The sequence below is a fragment of the Hemibagrus wyckioides genome, linkage group LG06 (genome assembly GCF_019097595.1).
Source record: "Hemibagrus wyckioides isolate EC202008001 linkage group LG06, SWU_Hwy_1.0, whole genome shotgun sequence".
NCBI lineage: Eukaryota > Metazoa > Chordata > Actinopteri > Siluriformes > Bagridae > Hemibagrus > Hemibagrus wyckioides.
In genome coordinates this window covers 27,056,515-27,079,384 of record NC_080715.1, presented here as the reverse complement: position 1 = coordinate 27,079,384, position 22,870 = coordinate 27,056,515, and the positions used below count along the sequence as shown (strand labels likewise).

At 39.3% G+C, this 22,870-nt stretch overlaps 2 protein-coding genes across 4 annotated transcripts; one reads left to right on the top strand and one right to left on the bottom strand.

The window, feature by feature from the left end:
• Positions 1-1,359: 1,359 nt before the first annotated feature.
• mrasa (muscle RAS oncogene homolog a) lies at positions 1,360-15,150 on the bottom strand. 3 transcript variants are annotated; one of them, XM_058393144.1, is made up of 6 exons: positions 14,736-15,148; positions 7,851-8,057; positions 6,473-6,626; positions 6,291-6,390; positions 5,364-5,443; positions 1,360-4,129 (listed from the first exon to the last, which is right to left on the bottom strand). In XM_058393144.1, exons 2-6 carry the CDS (start codon positions 8,041-8,043, stop codon positions 4,030-4,032), a joined length of 627 nt encoding a protein of 208 aa, XP_058249127.1. In that variant the 5' UTR covers positions 8,044-8,057; positions 14,736-15,148; the 3' UTR covers positions 1,360-4,029. The 3 variants fall into 3 exon arrangements, with proteins under 3 accessions (XP_058249127.1, XP_058249128.1, XP_058249129.1); XM_058393145.1 differs by lacking the exon at positions 14,736-15,148 and adding an exon at positions 9,602-10,043; XM_058393146.1 differs by lacking the exon at positions 7,851-8,057 and having other exon boundaries at positions 14,736-15,150.
• Positions 15,151-16,899: 1,749 nt separating this feature from the next.
• On the top strand, positions 16,900-19,695 carry tmem177 (transmembrane protein 177). The gene is made up of 2 exons (XM_058393704.1): positions 16,900-16,986; positions 17,267-19,695. Exon 2 carries the CDS (start codon positions 17,290-17,292, stop codon positions 18,220-18,222), a length of 933 nt encoding a protein of 310 aa, XP_058249687.1. The 5' UTR covers positions 16,900-16,986; positions 17,267-17,289; the 3' UTR covers positions 18,223-19,695.
• The last annotated feature ends 3,175 nt before the right edge of the window (positions 19,696-22,870 follow it).

Here is a 22,870-nt window from a genome sequence, read left to right as displayed (position 1 = left end):
TACTTTATTTAGTTTTAACACTAAACGTTTTTATGTTGTGTAATCATTTCTCTATATGCAATATAAAAAGACATAGAAATATTGGCATTTATTAACAAAACCAACTGTGAATGATCCTAAAACTATAAGCTCCGCCCCCTTTACTTAGTAAGGTTCCTAGCTATATAACAATAGTATATGGGCAAAGGTTTGTGGACACATGACAATCACGCCCATGTGTGCTTGTTTAGTTCAGATTTAATCCACCTTTTTCTAAGCTTCACTCTTCTGTGAAGGTTCTCCACTAGATGTTAGATTAGTGACCATTCAGCTACAAGAGCATTATTGAGATGTTGGGATGTTGAGGAGACTGCAGTTCCAGTTCATCCCAAAAGGTGTTCGGTCAGAGTCAGGGCTCTGTGCAGGACACTCCAGTTTTTCACTCCAACCTTCACCTCCACACCATGTCTTCATGGAGCTGCTGTGTACACAGAACTGGAACAGGGCTCAAACCTCTTCGATCCAGTAAAGGAAATTGTAATGGTACAGCAGATGAAGGCATCATATGAGTGTAATGGTCAAGTGTTCCTAAAAGTTTGGCCATATAGTGTTTTTGTTGAGGTCTTTATCCAGAGAATGTGGCAGAAACCTGAATGATTCCCAGCTAGATTCCAGTGGTAAGGTAACTGTGTCCTCATCAGGGCAATTTCTATCACTGGTTTAACCAAGCAGCTTTAAATACTAAAGCGAGTAAGATTCATAACAATATCTTTCAGCATAAATCCAGTATTTTAAAACAAAAGACAGATCTTTCAGGGTACCATGTGGAATTCAGTAAAATGAGCTATATTGCTCAGGCGGGGGCAAATACTTTTGCAAAGTACTGTACATAATAGGAGGTCACTTTTGCAGTTCAATAAATCAAGGCATGTTGCTGGTCATTAAGAGTGCTTTATTAGGAAAGAACAGAAAGTCAAATAAATAAAGAGGAATGGAACAAATAAAAATTTGACAAAGTAAATACACCCAAATGCAGATGTACCAAAATAGAACTGCTTACACCATCGCGTACATATTGAACATGTAACCAACAATGCACAATAGCACCTTCTCTGAATTTCTTTTGGCAAGGATGTGTGTGTTTAATGGTATCAAAGTATTATTTGAATACTGCAAAGGTGATGAAAAGACACATTTAAACAGGATCCTCAGAGTCTATGTGAAAATGTGGAGATGAAGAGGAAACATTGTGCTCTCATTACACAGAGGAACAACGACAGTTCATTGTCTCGAAGGTCTTCATTTATATTGCATTGTTTGTGGAAATAATAACACAAACATTTAATCCATTGGGATTTGCTTCAGTAAAGTGACTGTATGAACGCTGGGAGCAATCGAATTTATTTGTACACCTAAAGATTCTCAGTTCTTTCGACAACACTACAAGTAATGTCACAATTTAACCTTCACATATTCACAACAATGAAAACATACACAGATCGTGTGCCCGCAAATACGTAATCACATCATACGCTTGTGTGTGATCTGTATTTTCACTTCACTATCCCGTAATAAACACTAAATGTAAACACCTGGCCATTTGTTATAAACTTAAAAGTCTAAGGCATGGAGACGTTGGGATCCCTCAGGGATCGGTGCCTCACCCCATGCATCAAAGACAATACACTCTTTAAACCAAGGTGACATCAGGAGAACTCTTACATCTTCGCAGATTTGTCCTTCTGGGAAAACACATAAAAAGTCCATCGATTTTTGACGCTCTGGAAAGTAAAAAGAGTTTCCCTTTGAGGGACTCCTTAGTACAAGGTTTTCCTAAACACTGCTCTTGATGGGTAAACTGAAGGACATGTAGTTTCACTCTGAGATGATGTTTTAATCCATCACTTAGACCTGCTACAATCTCAAATGTGTGTTGAATATCAACTTCCTGCTTTTTAGCCATTATAGCATATGTAATGAGCCAAAAAATGCACAAAAAAAAAAAACTTTCAGTATATGATTTGATCCCATGTTCTGTATTTCTTCATATTTGTGCACCTACAGTATCAGGTCCCGGATTCAGAGGAGTAGTGTGGCAGGATTACAGCAGCGTCACCTGATGCTTTGATCAAGCTGACTGAAGTAAAAATCAAACCCGGTTGCTCTGTGGCAGTTGGGAGATATGAAACAACAATCTTCAGGGTCACCAACCTCCATCTCAGACCACACGACTTATTTGGACTAAAAGTCATTTTAACTTAACACTGTTAAAGAAAAGCATGGCAATAAAAACAAACGTTTCCTAACATACTGAAGCTGGTCTGATAATAAAAATGGAAAAAGCAAAAAAAGTGCCTCACAGAGACTGAAAGTTGTTAGTGAGACTAAAAGCAATAGCAGAAGATCATGCACTAATCACACACCTGAATTCATATTCACTTAAATATGAACTAAAGATGAGTTAATCATGAATTAATGACCTCTTCACCCAACATGTGATCTCACCAATGAGAGTCTGACTGCACTAATGAGTGTCCGATCTCACTAAAGAGCATCTGATCTCACCAGTGAGAGTCTGATCTCACTAACGAGTGTCCGATCTCACTAATGAGAGTATGATCTCACTAAAGCACATCTGATCTCACCAATGAGAGTCTGATCTCACTAACGAGTGTCTGATCTCAACAATGAGAGTCTGATCTCACCAATGAGAGTCTGATTTCACTAATAAGAGTCTGATCTCACTAATGAGAGTCTGGTCTCACTAATGGGTGTCCAATCACTAATCCCCACAGCTACAATCCAACATCTAGTGGGAAAAACTTCCCAGAAGAGGAGAGTGGAACTGATTATATTGGCAAAGGAGAAATAAATGAGTCTGATAAATAAAAAAAAATCACATGTAGTACATATTAGTACACGATTGTCAGTTAATGTAATCTCTATAATCTTATAGAACTCTGCTTTAAAATATCAGTAGATAATGAATAAATGTAATTGTGTAAATGTCAGTATTGTGGGTAAAGGAGCAGATCCTGGGCCTGAGCCAATCAGAGCATTATTAGCGTTTATTATTACTCTCAGCGCCTACATTCAATATGTATTATGAAAGTAATCTAGTTTGTGTACGCAGATGAATATGATAAATGATGACACAATCTGGAATTCTGCAGGTATTCTTTCTTATAGAGAATGAAGAATGATTGTCTGATTGAGTTATTAGGTATTAATTAATGCATTAACTAAGAATCGTGTACTAACAAGGTGCTCGTTTTATACGAATTTGCAAATTGCTCAGATTCACATCGCAGTTAAAGCTAATTCATCATTAGTTCAAGATTTAAGTCAGTGTTCATTCAGGTGTCTGATTAATGCATGATTATTCATGTACTATTAATGTAAAGTTTTACCCTAAATGTGATAAAAGTGAATTAAAAAAAAAGCATCTTCAATACCACGAGAAAATAGAAAAAAAGGAATTATAACAAAACTGAGCAGCTTACATAAGTGCAACATAATCCATATTACTTTTTTTTAAGCCGTTTACAACCAAAGCCTTCAGCAAAGGCAGCAAATGCTTTAATGACTTTTATACGTTGACCGCATGATGTGATATTTGTGCAATATCAAATATCAAAGTGCAAAAAAAAAAAAAAAAAGGTCCATTGCAGTCATTTTGTGCTTAACAGTAAAGGCCATGTTAAGGAGGTATCCCATATTCCCAATACAGCATTAGCAAACATCAGTGCTAATGACTGGCTTTTTCTTTGGCCGAGCTACATCTTAACCCTTCGTATCAGTACAGAGACGCAAAGCGATAAGGCAAAAAACACCGTCCACTCCCACTGAGCACTTGGAAGGCAGCCAACACCCTTTACGCTTGTGACAATCACGTGAAGAAAAGGCCCGAAGGACCGCACGGTTCTCCACTCGTCTCTGCGCGTGTGCAAAACAGCTGCGTCTTTCTCAACCGTTTAAGACGTCTTGTCAGCTTCTCCTTGGCTTTGCTGCTTTTTTATTTCTTGCGTCTCTGCCAATCACAGCGGGCGCTCACAGGATCGTACAGCGGAGTTTAGGAGAAGCGGCCGCTCGGTCTCCTCGCCATTTCATCTTCTTCTTTTTCTTCAGATTCCTCTCTGGTATTTGTTGTCTAAGAGAGAAAGCAGGAAGTCAGAAAGGAAAGGGAAATAAAAAAAAGACGGGGTGGAGAGATAACAGGGTGAGAGAGGGTGAGGAAATGATGGTGGTTGTAGGGAGATAAATTTCCCTCTCAGCTCTGCCAGACATTCCTGCTCTGGGCTCAACTAGTCCCTTATAGAGGAAATGGGAAATTCCAGCAGTAGGTCAAATTTTCTGCCGATTTTGACAAATGGTTAAAACCATGTTGGCTAAACTTTTTTCTTAGTATAATTAACTAGTACCAATTGGATACATCCTGTGTGTTTTTGTTTGTTTTTTTTTTTTACAAAATGATGATAGTGGATCACATCAACTTCTAGTCAGTACCACTGATAATCACGTGGTTGACATTATGACATTAAAGTCAATATTAAATATGTAAACAGGGCACAAGATTTATAATTTTATTTTATTTTATTTATTCTTATTATTATTAATTTATTTGTTTGTCTATTTATTTATTTATTTATTGCATGGTGGAGCATCAGACGAGGACATTTTCTTCATTTTACGACATCTTAATCAGAGTCACTACTTATCTTGTTTGCCAATTTTTTTTATAATATAATGTTAATTTATAATTTAATTATAATTATTATTGATAATAATATAAAATGTTGAATATTTTGAGATGTAGCAGATGGATGCTTGGTCAGCTTCTCTTTCAAACCATGGCTGTGTTTTCTTTATATATATATATATATTTTATTATTTAATTGAGTCTTGTTTGTATGTTTTAGGCATATTTATATAAACTCCCAAAATTATATTATATATAAACTCTGGATTTTTCAGTCCACATTTTCTACCCCTTGAATTTTTTCAGGCTTAAAGACAAGAACTAAGTGCTTAAAGACGGTGCTTTAGATCAGTTCAGTCTTATCCGTAAAGTCCAACCAAGCAGAAACTGCAGCCGACTATTAAAACCCGAGATCAACTGGTTAAACAGGTGGAATCTGTTGTGTGCAGAAATATCAGACCAGTCTCTGAATACTTATCCCTTTTTTCTGATTTTTTTTGTTTTTGTTGGTGATAAAGTTCAGCAATAAAAACCCAAGTTGCAGCAATAAATAAATAAATTAATTAATATAATGATATACATTTGCCTAATGTGTTGTATAGTATAAGGAAGCAGACATGTGTAGGATTCAGTGCTAATATACACTATAATAATATACATTAAACATCTTGGACCATTTACCTACCTAATTACTCTGACCAGCTCGTGAAAGGCTTTGTCCACGTTCATTGGCGGATCCTTAGCGCTCGTCTCAATGTAAGTGATCTGTTTTGTGAATGAAAGATTAAAAAAAAAAAAAAATGACTGCATGCTCTCCACTCTCATACTTGATGACTCACTCACTCCATCTATAAATACGACTGCTGAAAATAACGGGGCCATCATCGATTGGCTCTGCACGTGGGCAAACAGAGACTTAATCACAGCCTGTTTTTAGGAGTGAGTCAACACAGGAGCCTGCAATTCACCACACACACTAAAATAAGCCACTGCTTCTGCGTCTGCCAATCCCACTGGTCTTCAGCCTCGGGGAGAAAATGCTCTCCAGAAAGCTCTTTTCCTGTCCCGCTTTCATATTCACCAATGAATTAAGACTTGCTCATCATTTTCTAATTAAAGACAGAAGCGGTCTCGGAGGAGCGGTATAAAGGCCAAAAGCCTTTTAAAAGATCTGACTTTTGCCACGAGACAGACGTGTGTTCTGTAGATTTGCTTTTATATTAAACATCATTTAGCATCCTGCGTCCAAATAAAGAAGCAGAGAGTCGAACGTGGCTGTAATTAGTGCTGTTGAAAGAAAATAATCACCTTTAACACCTTCATTAACGTCGTCTTAAATAATATTCTTAAAGTGTACATTACATTAACAAATCTTTAACTTCAGCAGTAACACAGCAGGGTGGCAGAGCAAAAGAGCGGTTCACACGGTCACATGACCAGAACAAAGCTGTTATTGAAAGAGCTTTCCGTTAAAGACAAAATAACGACAAAATAAAGAAATTACTCTTTATAGGTGATATGGTGTTGCCTTGCAGACCTGAAGTAAAGAGTTAAGCGGTAAAATGATAAAGATAAACACTAAAAGATGAAGTAAACACAGGTTGAAACCTACATTGTGTTTGGCAGCCATCTCACAGCCCTGCTCATTCGTCACCTTCCTCAAATGAACCAAATCCACTTTATTAGCGACGAGGATCATGGGAAAGGATTCTCTGTAAGAAAGACGTTTTTACATCACAACATGAAATGCTGTGAGATGCTCTACTTTCAGGAGTGGGGAAGCAGCTAGCTCACCGATCCTTCACCCTGAGGATGAGCTGGTGAAATCGGTCCACATGCTCGAAGCTGGCCTTGTCTGTGACGGAGAACACGATGAGGAAGCCGTCTCCAGTCCTCATGTACTGCTCACGCATGGCGCTGAACTCCTCCTGGCCTGCTGTGTCCAGTACTAAGGAAAAAAAATAAATACATAAATAAACACCGTGGCACAGTGGAACATGATGTAGGAGCATTGAAATCTTTCTGTACTGCAACGTAACATCAAACAATACAATATATTTTAGTTATTAGTATAATATATATATATATATATATATATATATATATATATATATATATATATATATATATATATATATATATGTATGTATAGTATATTTTTAGGATTGGAAATACACTGTTCCTCTGTTTGAATCATGTTATAAGACTTAGCAGAGTTAGCTTGCACTGCTAAAAGCTAACATGCAGCCTGCCAGAACAGGAAGCTAGCATGAAGCCTGGCTATGATTCAAGATTCAAGAAGCTTTATTGAATCAAACCAACCTTGTGTTTTAATAGTAAGAAGAAGATATAAATAGATATTATGGATATATGGTTCTGCCTCTGCTGGGAGTATGTAGCTAATATGGTTAGCATGCACTGCTAACAATGCTAATACAAAACATGGCATGTAACAAACATGGGATCTGAAGAACAATTTTCAGACTTTTTCCACTTTATTACAGGATTACAATTTATTTTAAATGTGTTAAAGACAAGTAAATGGTATAGTTTAGTAAACTGTGTTCTCTAGGCTACATATTAGAGCTAAAAAAGCTGGATAGACACCAGCAGCAGTCCCTCCATGCCCACAAGAGACAAACAATAAGCTACACAAGCGACTTGTCACACATGTGAATGTAGATGTGAATGGAGATGCTTTTCTCCTTAGAACAGTTATAAAGAGTTATTATTTGAGTTACTACAGACTTCCTGTCAGCCCAGACCAGTCTGGTCATTGTCCTCTGATCTCTCCATGCCATCCTTTTTAAACTCTAGAGACTGCTGTGTATGAAACTCCCAGGAGATCAGCAGGTTCTAAAATACTGAAACCAGCTCATCCGGCACCAACAACCATGCCGTGTAAAAACTCACAGAGATCTTTGTAATTTCTTGATGCATTGTGCTGCTGCCATATGATTGGCTGATTGGATAACTGCATGAACGAGCAGGTGTTCCTATTAAAATGCAAAGTGAGTGCATGTAGGTTTAATGCAAATGAGTTTCAATATTGAATAGGTATTGATTGTAAACCAGCACAGAATGTAAATGTGCACTGAAAAACAAAACTCTAAACCAAATCCAGGGTAATTATTTAGACTATAATTAGCACTGTTTTGTTGGCAATCTTTACCGTCCAGAATTGCCCACTGGCCATCAATCTCAGTGTGCTTCAGGTACGAGTCCTCGATGGTCGGGTCGTAGTCTGGAACAAAGATTTTCTGGAAGAACTGGATGGTGAGGGCGCTCTTTCCCACACCACCATCGCCCACCACGACCAGCTTATAGGTGGGGAGGTTGTCGCTAGGCACAGCACTGGTCGCCATAGCAACAGCTAGACCTGCGAGACAGTGGGAGAGAATGCATTGGTGCTAGACTGCATGTTGGTGATGGAAGGAAGTATGAAAGAGGTTTTAAATTTCCTGGAGAACACATTTGAGGTTTTGAGCTTTAGATCTGAGAAAAAGCTGTGATCCTGTAGTGCCATGGATGTTGGATTGGTTGGATGTTCTTGAGGAGAATTCTCAGCATGAGAGCACTCAGCATGAGTTTGCTTTTGTGTTTGATGCCAATATGAGGTATTAAACTAAGATGTTTGAAGTCCTGGTAGGTCATTGGTGACGGTTCTGGGTTACTGATCACAAGGTTGGAGGTTCAAGCCTCAGCACCACCAAAAGGGCCACTGCATCATGTCCAACCCCAGTTTCTTACCAAGCTGGAATATATGATTTACACTGATTATAGATACAACTTGAAAATGCTTTGTCTTCTGACAGGATATTTGAACTGAGCCAACACAGATGAAGAATTACAGATGTGCAGATGGGCTCTGGAGCAGCTGTGCAGTAGTAGTTCCCCAAGTCTGACTCCCCTGATGGCCATAAGAGCTCTGATCTCTACTGCTCTCTGTCATTTAAACTTGGATTTTCTAGTGTTGTAATGAAGAAATCACACAAACTACATTTCCACTACATAGTTATGGTTTAGAGAACCTTTTAATGACAGACAGAAAAGCAAAAATGTTTTGTAGAAAAAAAATAAATAACTTAGAGGTATTGCATAATATAATAGAAATATTAATATAAAATAAAATAACATAATATAATAGATATAAATATATTATATATTATTTATATTATTATATAAGTAAAATTATTTAAAATTAATTAAAATATATAAAATTATTTCTAGCATTCCACTTTTTCTAACAAATAGATATTATATATGAGTCATCTAATATCTAACTAAGATGATATACTATAATATAATAAATATAAATATATTATAAACTATTTATATTATATATAATATAAATATAAAATTATTTCTTGTGTTTCACTTTTTTATAACAAATAGCTGTTATATGACAATGTCATATAATATCTAAATAATAATATTAATATAATAAAACATAATATAAATATATATATTTTTTTAAATTATTATTATATTTAATAAAATATAAAATCATTTCTTACGTTCCACTTTTTATAACAAATAGATATTATATTACAATGTCATATCATATCTAAATAATTATAATATAAATAATGAAATAAATATAAATATATTATAAATTATTTATCTTATTATATATCATATAAATAGAAAATAATTTTCTCATGCTCCACTTTTTTATAACAAATAGATATTAAATGAAAATGTAGTATTTACGTTTAATAACCAACATTATTACTGTGTAACTATCACTGAAATGTCACTACCAAAATCCAGTTAATTATCGGTTGATCAAATTTCAGCCATCAACCAACCAACAGATACACACACACACACACACACACACCTTATACAGCTGACGCTTTGTTTAATACGTCGTCTCTTCATGCCAAGTTGTACAAAATGCAATAAATGAGTAATACTTACAAATTCCACTGGATAACACACATTCGAGCAACACATTTTTACGTGTGAAAACATCCAGCGTGTATATTACACCTTAATCACAAACTCAAGAATTAAAAGTGGCACTCTTTGTTTAAATCCAGGTGTAAATCTGTTTTAGTTTAGTTTTATCCACAAAAGAAGGCCAGTGTGAATGTTGAAGTAGTCACTGACCCACTGACACACTCTTCACACCAGCTGTGCCGGGAGAACAGTCTCCACCCCGTGGACCGTTCCGGGAGGAAACGCCTGTCAGCGGGCGATGGCCGGCCCTTCCCACACTGCACAATGTGAGGAAACACCGTGTTTCCTTCCTTCCTAATTCCACTTCACATTCACCTTACTTTGCGAGGGAATCGGAAAGACGTCTCACTCTCACAGGCACCCAGGACATGGACCTGAATATTACATCAACTTAAAGCCAGCATTCTCGCTCTGAGCAAAATGTCATGCAAGACTAAGGCTTCTGAGCTGAAGCGGTGTGAAATAAAATCAAATGTAGGTGTTTTATGTTTATTGGTAAAACATATTACCAATATTACTTATTATTATAGTTTTAACTGTTTTTGTTGCTGTAGTTAAGCATGTTTCTAGTGTTTCAATTATATGTGCGTCAGGTTGTTGCTATCGAAGGATCAGGATTCAAGCCCCAGCACCACAAATCAGCCCCTGTTGGGCCCCAGAGCAAGGCCCTTAACCCTCACTTCTCCAGGGGGCACTGTATCATGACCCTGACACAACACTCTGAGCTCATTATCCAAAGCTGGGGTATACACTATTTAATTTAGGGGTTGGGCTTGGCCCCTTAGTTCCAGTGAAAGGAAATGTTACAGTTACAACATTTAATGTTACAGCATTGCATTTTGGACAGTTTCATACTCCCAAGTTTGTGGGAACAGAAATCCTGACCTCAACCTGATAGAACACCTTTGGGATGAATTAGAGCGGAGACTGCGAGCCAGGCCAAAACTGGGACATCTGCCTTTACATGCACATGAATGTAATATGGAGTTGGCCCACCCCTTGCAGCTTTAACAGCTTCAACTCTTCTGGGAAGTCTTTCCACAAGGTTTAGGAGTGTGTTTATGGGAATTTTTTTATCATTCTCTAGAAGCGCAATTTGTGAGGTCAGGCACTGATGTTGGACAAGAAGGCCTGGCTTGCAGTCTCCTCTCTAATTCATCCCAAAGGTGTTCTATCAGGTTGAGGTCAGGACTCTGTGCAGGCCAGTCAAGTTCCCCCACACCAAACTCCCTCATCCATGTCTTTATGGACCTTGCTTTGTGCACTGGTATACAGTCATGTTGGAACAGGAAGGGGTCATCCCTAAACTATTCACATAAAGTTGGGAGCATGAAATTGTCCAAAATGTCTTGGTATGCTGAAGCATTAAGAGTTCCTTTCACTGTAACAATATAGTGTATATGAAGAAAGAATTTCACTGTGCTGTAATGTATATGTAACTAAGATTGCTATGGGAGCTGTTGGGATCCATCCATCCATCCATTTTGTGTATCTCTTATCCTACACAGTGCCACCTGGAACCTGAGGTCTATTCCAGCACAAGACAGGGGGCACCCTAGACTCAATGCATGGCACAGTCACACACCTACACATGCCCATTTACACACTACAAACAAATTAAAGATGCTCATCAGCCTACAACGTATGTCTTCAGACTGGGGGAGGAAACCAGAGCACCCAGAGAAAACCACTACAGCACAGGGAAAAACATGCAGACTCCACCCACACAGGAAAAAGGCAAGAATTGAACCCCCAACCCTCAAGATGTGAGACAAACATGCTAATCTCTAAGTCACTATCACCCCCAACTTCCTCCTCCTCCTCCTTGGAAACTCCATGAGATTATTTTTTTGTCTATCCATTTTTCTAAAGTGATGTAAATCCATCAGTGCTGTAAGACAGTGCCTCCTCTGGGTGGTGATTTAATTAATCTACAATCTCTGAAATGATTCCTTCAAAAGCTGCACCAGTGATAGGTAACTGACACCGGATCCATGTTCTTAAAATAATCTCCTGATTTAGCATAAACTAGGAATATTATCTTAACTAGTAATGCAGGACTAATCTCAGAGCAACTCTGAGCAAGGACAAGACAAAAACAAGGGAAAAAATGGACTCCACTAGATCCCTGAAGGTGTGCTGTGGTATCTGGCACCAAGATCTTTGGTTTGCAGCAGATCCTTTAAGTCTAAGTTACGAGGTGGGGTCTCCATGGACCGGACTAGTTTGTCCAGCGCATCCTACAGATGCTGGAGGCCAAGTCAACACCTCAAACTTGTTCTTGTGCTCATCAAACCATTCCTGAACCATTTTTGCTCTGTGATACGGCGCATTATCCTGCTGAAAGAGACCACATGGATGGCAGGACCCAAGGTTTCCCAGCAGAACATTGCCCAAAGCATGACACTGCCTTCACAAGCTTGCCATCTTCCCATAGTGCATCCTGGTGCCATGTGTTCCCCAGGTAAGTGACGGACACGCACCCGGCCACGTGATGTAAAAAAAAAAAAAAAACATGATTCATCAGACCAGGCCACATTTTTTCATTGCTCCGTGGTCCAGTTATGATGCTCACATGCCCATTGTTGGTGCTTTTGGTGGTGCACAGGGGTCAGCATGGCCACCCTGACTGATCTGCAACTATGCAGCCCCATATGCAATAAACTGTGATGCACTGTGTATTCTGACACCTTTCTATCAGAACCATCATTAACTTCTTCAGTAATTTGAGCAACAGTAGCTCGTCTGTTGGATCGGATCACACGGGCCAGCCTTCACTCCCCACGTGCATCAATGAGCCTTGGCCACCCATGACCCTGTCGCCGGTTCACCACTGTTCCTTCCTTGGACCACTTTTGATAGATACTGACCACTGCGGACTGGGAACACCCAGTTTTGTGAAACAGTTTTATCTTTACTAGGATCGTCTCTTTAATTTTGAGTCAAATCAAGTCAAGAAGCTTTATTATCATTTCAGCCACATATAGCTGATGCAGTACTTAGTGGGGAAAGACCCACATTTCTAAGAATTTTCTCAGAATTCTGTCACTCTTTGCACTAAGAATTCTCATGAATATGAGTTCAGGTGTTCAGCTGTTAACACATGACTGAGTAAAATCTGCAACTAAGTACATATTTCAACTACAATGCATTAGAAGTGACGTGATTAGTCAACGAGCTACATGTCACAGAGTTGAGACTCACTGCATGTTGTGCTGTGTGTGTGTGTGTGTGTGTGTCTGTGTGTTTGTGTGTGTGTGTTGTCTGAATTGCAACACAAGGATATTACACATCACACTGAACACTCTCTCTACAAGATAAAATGATCTTAATGTTGAACGGGTCTGACATATTCTCCAGTCAGACCCGTTCAACTCAAATCATACACTTGAACCTAAACTGTACAGAATCAAAAGATTAGATCCTGTGAGATACCAGATGCTTTCATATTTACAACATTAAAGCATTACAAAGTCTTTTACAGAAATAATTAAAGAAAACCTCTTGCTAAAACACATTAAAATCTCTTTCTGCTGCATGACTTTTAAGTTGTCTTCATTTCTCACATATACATTACTGCATAGTGAAATTCTTTCTATATATCCTATCCTTGGGGTCAGAGCGCAGAGCCAGCCATGATGGAGCGCCCCTGCTCAAGGGCCCAACGACGGCAGCTTGGTGGTGCTGGGGCTTGAACCCTGATCCGCCGGTCAATGACCCAGAGCCTTAACCACTTGTGCTACCACCACCATTGTGATGGGGTACATGGTTCTGGTGCTAATATCCCTGTGAGAATTTATGTTCATGTGCGACTATGATGTCACAGACTGATATCGGTAGAGCGGTTATAACGGCATTTCATAAGAGAAAATCGTTCAAACATAAGGGATAACAGGAAGCTTTTGCAGTTGGATCTCAAACACAAAAGCAGTTTTGTTTTCACTTAAATGCCAGAGATGTAGAAGTATTGGGAGACGTCAGACTCTGTGCTCCGTGCGACACTGCATGACACAGTTAAAATGATTTGCGGTATATGAGATGATGAGTAGGATGGAATTGAGGGGTGGAGCTACCAGGAAAGTTGAAGCTGTAGATTTATGTAGAGATGAAGAGGAGAGATTAAAGCACTGCTGCATCACTCTGTTTAGGTAGAGATGAACTCACTATCAGCAAAGAGGTCATGGTGGGTGATAAAAGAAACTGATAAACGTTAGCATAACTGATGATAACATATTGATTAGACATACTGACGTGCATGTCATTCAGAGTGGAGTTTTTTCGATTTTGATGCTCTGGTTTGAGAAATTAGACTCCTTTGTGATCTATAATGAGCTAAAAAGACTTCACTAGCTGATGTGTCACTGCACTGTCTGATCTTTTTTGAACTTTTGTACAACATGACCGCATCTCCCACCACGTATCTCTGCACATTTGACGACGTGAACGCTGTCTTGTATTTCCCCAACAGATATATTTTTGTCTTGTTGTGGTTTCACCCAAAATGGAGAAAACTAACATGCTGCTCGGGTGCTTTCTCAAAAGTTTCCATACAGTCTGGGTTGCCAGATTGTGAACCACCAAACTGGGATGTTTTATTAACCCTATTGTTGGATGGTTTACACATTTGGCACACATTTCTCTGGGATTGCTTTTTCAGTTGGACTGGATTAGAAATTGAGCATTTATAATCTGGCAACCCTGAGATGAAAAACATTAAAATGCTGAACAAAATGTGAGCTATCTGGGCTGTTTGTAACACATTTATTTATTTATTTACTTACTTACTTACTTATTTGATTGTTTGTTTGTTTATCTATCTATCTATCTACCTATCTATCTATCTATCTATCTATCTATCTACCTATCTATCTATCTATCTATCTATCTATCTATCTATCTATCTATCTATTTATGTACTTCAGATCTGACAGCTGCATGCCAGTAGAGAGCCGGAAACAGACACTCCCTCAAATTTCACACTGATCTCTCTCTCTCTCTCACACACACACACACACACACACACACAGTCTGTCCATCCCTAATGATCCCGTTAATACATCCAAACATTTTGCTTTCTCCTAAGGGCACTTACCCGAGATCTGCCGGCTGCCTCGTTCAGAAGGGCTGTGTCCCAATCCCTTCCCCACATGCCCTTAATATCAGTGTAGAGGTTGTTTATTCAACAGGTTCTCCTTTATGGTCGAGAACACACAGAGCTGTTTTCTTCTTCTTCTTCTTCTTCTTCTTCTTCTTCCGCTCTCGTCAAATTACTCTGCCACAAATCTTCACATCGCAACGACGGATTCTATAAATAGAAAAGACAGAATGGTCTCGTCGGCAGGACGCTCGAGTTTTCGGCGAAAATCCTGAAGAATTTCCCCGCAGTGTTCTCTTCTACATCCCGGCAATAAACACAAGGTCCAGTGTGTCCACAGTCTACAAGCTACTAACTGTCTCTTCTCCCCGACAGCGGTGCTCACCAGATGTTGCAGCTTTCCCCGCTTGAGAAAGTGGACTATTCCGTCACGCTGGCTGTGTGTGTGTGTGTGTGTGTGTGTTTATATCTTAGTGGGGACAGAAAAAGGACAGAAATATCTGACAGTTTTGACCATGTCGGGACACACACACACACACACACACATATATATATATATATATATATATATATATATATATATATATATATATATATATATATATATATATATATATTTATATTGCCAAAGGTTTTGGGACACCCCTCCTAATCATAGAATTCAGGTGTTGTTTTTCAGGGGGCCCTTGGTTCCAGTGAAAGGAAATGCTTCAGCATACCAAGACATTTTGGACAATTCCATGCTCCCAACTTTGTGAGAACAGTTTGGGGATGATCCCTTCCTGTTTCAACATGACTATGCACCAGTGCACCAAGCAAGGTCCATAAAGACATGGATGAGGGAGTTTGGTGTGGAGAAACTTGACTGACCTGCACAGAGTCCTGACCTCAACCTGATAGAACACCTTTGGAATTAATTAGTGCGGAGACTTTGAGCCAGGCCTTCTCGTCTAACAACAGTGTCTGACCTCACAAATGAGCTTCTAGAGGAATGGTCAAACATTCCCATAAACACACTCCTAAACCTTGTGGAAAGACTTCGCAGAAGTTTTGAAGCTGTTATAGCTGCAAAGGTTGGGACAACTCCATATTACATTCATGTGCATGTAAAGGCAGATGTCCCAGTTTTGGCCTGGCTCACAGTCTCCACTCTAATTCATATGAAAGGTGTTCTATCGAGTTGAGGTCATCACCAAACTGTTCCCACAAAGTTGGGAGCATGAAATTGTCCAAAATTTCCTTTCACTATACACATATGTATACACATACTCTATTTGCTCTCAAAACAGCCTCATGGTGTCTGTCCATGTTCATATGATTGCACTTTCATGCCATGAAGCTCCTGTCTATAAAATCCCAAAGGTGTTCTACTGGATTCAGATCCAGTAACTGGAACGGTCACTGAAGAACACATCGTCATGAAGCCAGTCTGTGACTTGGTGCATGATCATGCTGGAAGTAGCCATTAGAAGATGTTGAACTGTGGTTATAAAGTGATGCAGATGATCAGAGGCAATATATAAAGAGTATGTGGCATTCAAGTAATGGCTGATTGGTGTTAACAAACCCAAAACATTCCCCACATCATTACACCACCACCAGGCTGGACTGATGACATGTGGCAGGATGGGTTCACACATCCATCATGGGTGTGATGGTCAGGTGTCCACAAATTTTGTCCATATAGTGTGTGTGTGTGTGTGGGGGTGGGTGGGTGGTTGTGCTTTAGGGTTAGATTTAGACGTAGGCATTACATTAATCATATAAAAACAAAGTGAATGACAAGGTCCTGACAAGGAGAGTAATACAAACTTGTGTGTATGTGGTGCATAGAAATCCTTTACGTTTTTATTCACTCTTTTTTTAATACAGATCAATCAGTTTGGTACAAAAGACAAAATACGTAACAATAACATACTGTATAATGTCACTACTTGTCGTATGCTGATTAAAAAAAGAAAATACAATGATTTTACACATCTTTATTGTGCAATATTTACATACGGTTTCAAATTGGGTGCCGTCTTAAAAGATTAAATAGTAAACTTGTAGTGCACTACGTAGGGTGTAAAAGTCGTCAAGTCATACCCTTATTAGTGCACATATATAGGGAGCCTTTTGCGATTCTAGCGAGCTGACAGACGTAAAACTGACGTAAACAGTTCGACGCTTTACGGCAGCTCTTTCTCTTTGCCGGTATGGTGCTTGCTTTAATCGTCCTTGTGGAAATGCTGCTCTGAGGTCTAGTGTGAGTGAATTAAAGTTCATATAACTTAGATTAGAAAAAAATAAATTGCAGCTTTTACGTTTGGACCGTAGATCAGGAATTTGTTATGTCATATTCTGTGAAATATATTTCAGTTTGTTAGCAATGTAGCTAAATCAAAGCTGTTCACAATTCATTGCTTGACTCCATTGTGGAAGTAAAGTATCTGTTTATATCATCTGACCTGTCTTTAATTTGATATCATCTATAACACTCAAATCACTAATAACACTACATTTAATATTGCATTATATTTCTGCAGAGATTCAGCAGCACGAGGAGGTGATGGCTTCTCATTTTTTGAAGTTCTCAGTGCTGGTGCAGAAATATCGGACGCCTCTTCTTCTTGCTGGCTGTGGAGGCGTTTTCACGGCGAACATCTTCTACCACGTCTTTCCAGAAAACACTTACCGAAAAATCTATCAGGCCTGGAGCAAAGGAGAGCCGGCGACGTTGTCGGAAAAGCTGGAGAATGTGTTCCAGCAGGTGCTGAAAGACTCGGCGGTCAGTTCTTCGGAGAACTACACGGCTTTCGCTGCTTATGGTTTCCATCCTGTTGGTGCAGGGATCCCGTGGCTTCCCTCCGGAGCACAGATCGGAATCCCATCCAATTTTAACAGCACCCCGGACGACCTGTCGGGAATCACAAATCGCACCATTCTCATCAACAGTAAAGAAGTGGACTGGGACAGTGAGACAGGCAGCACACTGAAAAATGCCCTGGTGTTGTCTGAAGATGCGCAGAAGTTTGCCATGGCACGCGAGGTGGCCCGGTTAGAGTGCGCTGGCCCGGTGCTGCATGCTGCAGTGGCTCCGAGCTGCTTGGCTGGAGCCTGGATTTACAGCGTGGCTCTCAAGCAGATTTTTGGGCTCTTCGCTCGATCCGTTATCCTCCGAGCCGGGGTTAATACGCTCGCTCTGGGTCTCGGAGCCTTGTCGTACTATTTAGCCTCTGACGCCGTGAACCAGTGGCTGGAGTTCCACTCGGACCGGCGGGCTGCTAGCCTGTCCCATGACTACGCGAAGGGAGGAGTTGAGTTCTATGAGAAGATTCTGGCCAGGAATAAAACCCTGCGTGTTCTGATGGGGCCCAAGGGGGAGGAGATGTACACACCAAGCGGCAATCTGTTCCCCGCCAGCCTGCTGAGTATGAAGCATGCGCCGTACACATCCAGACGAGATGGAATTCTGAATCTGCTGAAAGAGGAGAAAGCATAAAGGACATTTGAGTAAAAGGTTCTGTTTACTAAAAGAACTTTCTGATGTCCTTCCATGAGCATGTTCAGATATGGTGACTATGTTACATAGTAGGCATGTTTATGGGGATAGAACGATATTAGACTCAAATATATGTACACTATATTGGCAAAGGTTTTGGGACATCTGCCTTTACATGCACATGAATGTAATATGGAGTTGTCCCGCCCTTTGCAGCTATAACAGCTTCAACTCTTCTGAGAAGGCTTTCCACAAGGTTTAGGAGTGTGTTTATTGGAATTTTTGATCGTTCCTATAGAAGAGCATTTGTGAGGTCAGGCACTGATGTGGATCTGTACAAGAAGGTCTGGCTCACAGTCTCCACTCTAATTCATCCCAAAGGTGTTCTATCAGGTTGAAGTCAGGACTCTGTGAAGTTCCTCTACACCAACCTCACTTATCCATGTCTTCATGGACCTTGCTTTGTGCACTGGTGTACAGTCATGTTGGAACAGGAAGGAGTCATCCCCAAACTGTTCCCACAAAGTTGGGAGCATGAAATTGTCCAAAATGTCTTACTACGCTGAAGCATTAAGAGTTCCCTTCACTGGAACTAAGGGGCCGAGTCAACCCCTGAAAAACAACACCTGAATTCAATGATTTGGAGGGGTGTCCCAAAAGTTTTGGCAATATAGTGTATCTATACACACACACACACACACACACTGACTGTGGCCAGAGTGGAGTCACAGAAAGCCAGGCTAAAACCGTATTCAGTTTGCTAACACATGCATACATTAGTGTAAAAAAATATGCATCACAGTGTGTTGAGTATATTCAACATCCTCAATGAAACCGATGTTAGGATTTTTTTTTGTTTTTTGGACCAATTCCACAAAATTCTCTGAATGCAACCTAAGTTGTATGTAAAAATCAGCCTATGTTTGTAATGACACGAGAAAAATGATATGATAGAATCAGATTTGATCACAGTTTTATTGTATAGGATGCCTGAAGAGTCGAGAACCAATCAGAGGACAGAACTACACAGTTGACCTTTATCCAGCTTCCCTTTGGGGTTTTTGTGGATTTTCTCACCGTGTTCAGATCAACGTATTTGCTCTGCATATCGCTGTACGTTCCTGACTTTTCAGACACCTTCGGTTATGGTATCATATTTAAAAATTATGTGAAATTACAAGGAGGATGTCGCTCTTCAGGGGTTAGGGGGTTTGATTCCTCTGCTCTGTGTCAGAGTTTGCATGTTCTCTGGTTTCCTCACCCAATCCAAAGCCGTGTGTTGATTGCTGTCTCTAAATTGTATGCAGTGCGTGTATGATTGTGCACTGTGATGGATTGGCAACCTTTCCAGGATGTCCTCTTCAACCTTGTTCCCCTGAGTCCCCTGTGACAGACTCCATGCTCTCTGTGTAGGATCAGAGGCACAAAAGATGGATGAATGGAAAAAATAAACAGACTTTATTTTGTGAATCAGATCATTTAGTTGTCTTCTTCATCACTATATGCATGACGTTTATTTAATGCATAATCACTCACTCTGAAACACACACACCCACACACACACAGCTACTTAAATAGTAGTAAATAGCAAAGAGAACTGACTGATAGACCAAGTTTACCACTACCCGTAACAAGCAAGTGACAAGACCTGGTTGGTTTAGACCTGTCAGATATACAGCATTTCATTTTAAAATCAATTCTAGTCATTTTCAACTGTGGACAACTTCCTTTTGATATTTTTCATCAGGTTTATTTAGACAGATTTCACTGACAGATCCACGTGGTTCAGAAATAGAGCTGACTTGTAAGTGCTTGGTATCAGTCATATGATCATTGTGGTCATGTCTCAGAGTTTTTAACTCTTTCCATCTGCTTTTATTTCAAAAGAAAAATGAGAGGGGGGAAAGAAAATTATGAGCAGTGACACTGATTATCTCCTCATCATGGCACCTGTTAGTGGGTGGGATATATTAGGCAGCAAGTGAACATTTTGTCCTCAAAGTTGATGTGTTAGAAGCAGGAAAAATGGGCAAGCATAAGGATTTGAGCGAGTTTGACAAGGGACAAATTGTGATGGCTAGATGACTGGACCAGAGCATCTCCAAAACTGCAGCTCTTGTGGGGTGTTCCCAGTCTGCAGTGGTCAGTATCTATCGAAAGTCCTGTAACTATCCATGGAGGCCCCACCTCACAACTTACAGGACTTAAAGGATCTGCTGCTAACATCTTGGTGCCAGATACCACAGCACACCTTCAGGGATCTAGTAGAGTCCATGCCTGTATGGGTCAGGGCTGTTTTGGCAGCAAAATGGGGACCAACACAATATTAGGCAGGTGGCCTGATCCGTGTACACAACATGACCAACGTTTCTTTTGTGTTATTAACATTGGATCACAATTATAGCCAATACTACAGTCTCTGTATTTAAGGATTGTAGTCTATATTCTAGTGATTTATTTATGTATATTTATATTTTTTCCCCAAACGTATCCTTAAAGCCTCAGGGTTGCTATAGGTTTATAATCCAGGAAGTGATCCAAGGGAACACAGGGATAATGAGGTAGAAACACACTACATGAATCTGCTGAAAGAGGAGAAAGCGTAAAGAAGGTTTGAGTAAGAGGTTCTGTTGAATAAAAGACAAGGCTGCATTTACAAGAACTGTCTGATGTCCCTCCATGAGCACGCTCATATATGGTGATGTTACATAGTTGGCATTTTTATGGGGATCGAGGATATTAGACTCAGATATATGTACACTATATGGGCAAATGTTTTATGTGTTTATGGGAATTTTTGATCATTCCTCTAGAGGAGCATTTTGTGAGGTCAGGCACTGATGTTGGATGAGAAGGTCTGGCTCACAGTCTCCGCTCTAATTCATCCCAAAGGTGTTCTATCAGGTTGAGGTCAGGACTCCACACCAAACTCGCTCATCCATGTCTTTATGGACCTTATATACACTACACTGCACATGCACCTAGAGGATATTTACAGGAGGTTTTCCATGATTTTGAGGTGTGAGATGAAACCAGAGAACCCACAGAGAACCACTTTGGGAGAATGTAAAATTACTGACAGGAATTTGGAATTTTTTCTTTTTTTTTTTCAACAAGGAGCTTGACCAATGTATAGCAGTCAGACATGCTGATTCACAATAAAGACAGTCCCATTTCTGGAAGTTTCCTTTACAAAAATAGAAATGACCTCCTGAAATAGCTTTTGAGCGTTCCTGTTTTTCGTCATTCTTCCTCCTCCTTTGTCGTGTGTGCAACATGATCTAAATATCGGTGTTCATCCATTAAATTCAAGTGATCAGAAATATTGGAACATGTGCCATGTTAGATTGGCTAATTAAACTATTAACAGCTTTGAATGTCTGTTATGATCTTGTGATGACTGCATTTACTGTTTAAAAACAACCAAAACCAAAACAACCGGCAGTAACATGACCAGCAGCCTTTGAGAACAGAAATATATCACAAGATGAGCCACAAAAGTTCTGGAAACAAGATTAACCTCAACCAAAGTGATATAAAGGCCAGGAAGAGAGGAGAAATTAAGGATCTGCTCATTATTCCTGAAACACGGTGGTGGGAGTCTCAAATAATTCAAACACAGATGTAAATATGAGAAAATGGAAGCTGAAATTCTGAACATATCGGGTCTGGGTCTTCTTTTGACCTTAAACCCAAATAATCTTAAGCATAGAGCAAAAACAAGAGTTTCAATGAACAAAATATGCTGAGTGTGTAGTGGGTCAAAGGCTACGTCCCAAATCACTCACTACTGTACATATATTTATTTACTTATCTATTTATTGATTGATTGATATGAATTGATTTAAAGTAGCTGATGAGATGTTATAACGGATATGTCTGAAAGAACGGCTGAAGATTTGCTTAGTAAAATTTTTTGCACTCAACCGTATATTGTAGCGTGCAATGACACTGTGACCGCTAGATGTCGCTGTTTCTCCACACACACACACACACACACACACACACACACACACACACACACAATATACACACTCCGTCTGATTAAAACAGTGAATTCAGGTGTAACGGGACATCAGGGCAACTGGGGCAACTGGTTTACGTTTGCAGTGACTGTCAAAACGTATCTTAGTGAGCCCTAATGAGGGTAAAATGACTATATAGTTTTTAAATTGTCCTGACTATTGTGCTACACATTGGTTGTGATGCATATAGGTACCCAGAAACAAAATTAATTCATCTGTTTTTTATAATGAATTATTTTCAATATGTCACAAATCACCAAACACACTGCAGAGGTTGCAGGGAGACAAAGCAGAAGAGAAGAAAGAACCAGAAAGTAGAATGTAGATATTTTTCCTTAGTGCATTGTACTTAAATAAAATTACTCAAATTATATGTTGTGTTGTTACTGAATGAATGAATGAATGAATGAATGAATGAATGAATGAATAAATAGTTGCTTACCCTTTTGCGTTGGTTTTCTACCATGATTTTTATTTTATTTTATTTTATTTTTTTTTTATATTTATATATTTATTTATTACATTTCATTTACTTTAATACTGTGTTCATACTGATTTAGTTTTAAAAAATACTGTATCATATATATTTTGAAATTGTTGTTTTTGCTGTAAGAAATGAATGA

Bases quoted from the DNA above. Each gene is read 5' to 3' on its own strand.
- mrasa (XM_058393144.1), bottom strand. From the start codon at position 8,043: ATGGCGACCAGTGCTGTGCCTAGCGACAACCTCCCCACCTATAAGCTG. The intron at 5,444-6,290 runs GTAGGTTTCAAC...TTCACAAAACAG, and splicing joins AGATGGCTGCCAAACACAAT to ATCACTTACATTGAGACGAG. The intron at 4,130-5,363 runs GTAGGTAAATGG...TTTCTCTCTTAG, and splicing joins GAGCTGGTCAGAGTAATTAG to ACAACAAATACCAGAGAGGA.
- tmem177 (XM_058393704.1), top strand. From the start codon at position 17,290: ATGGCTTCTCATTTTTTGAAGTTCTCAGTGCTGGTGCAGAAATATCGG.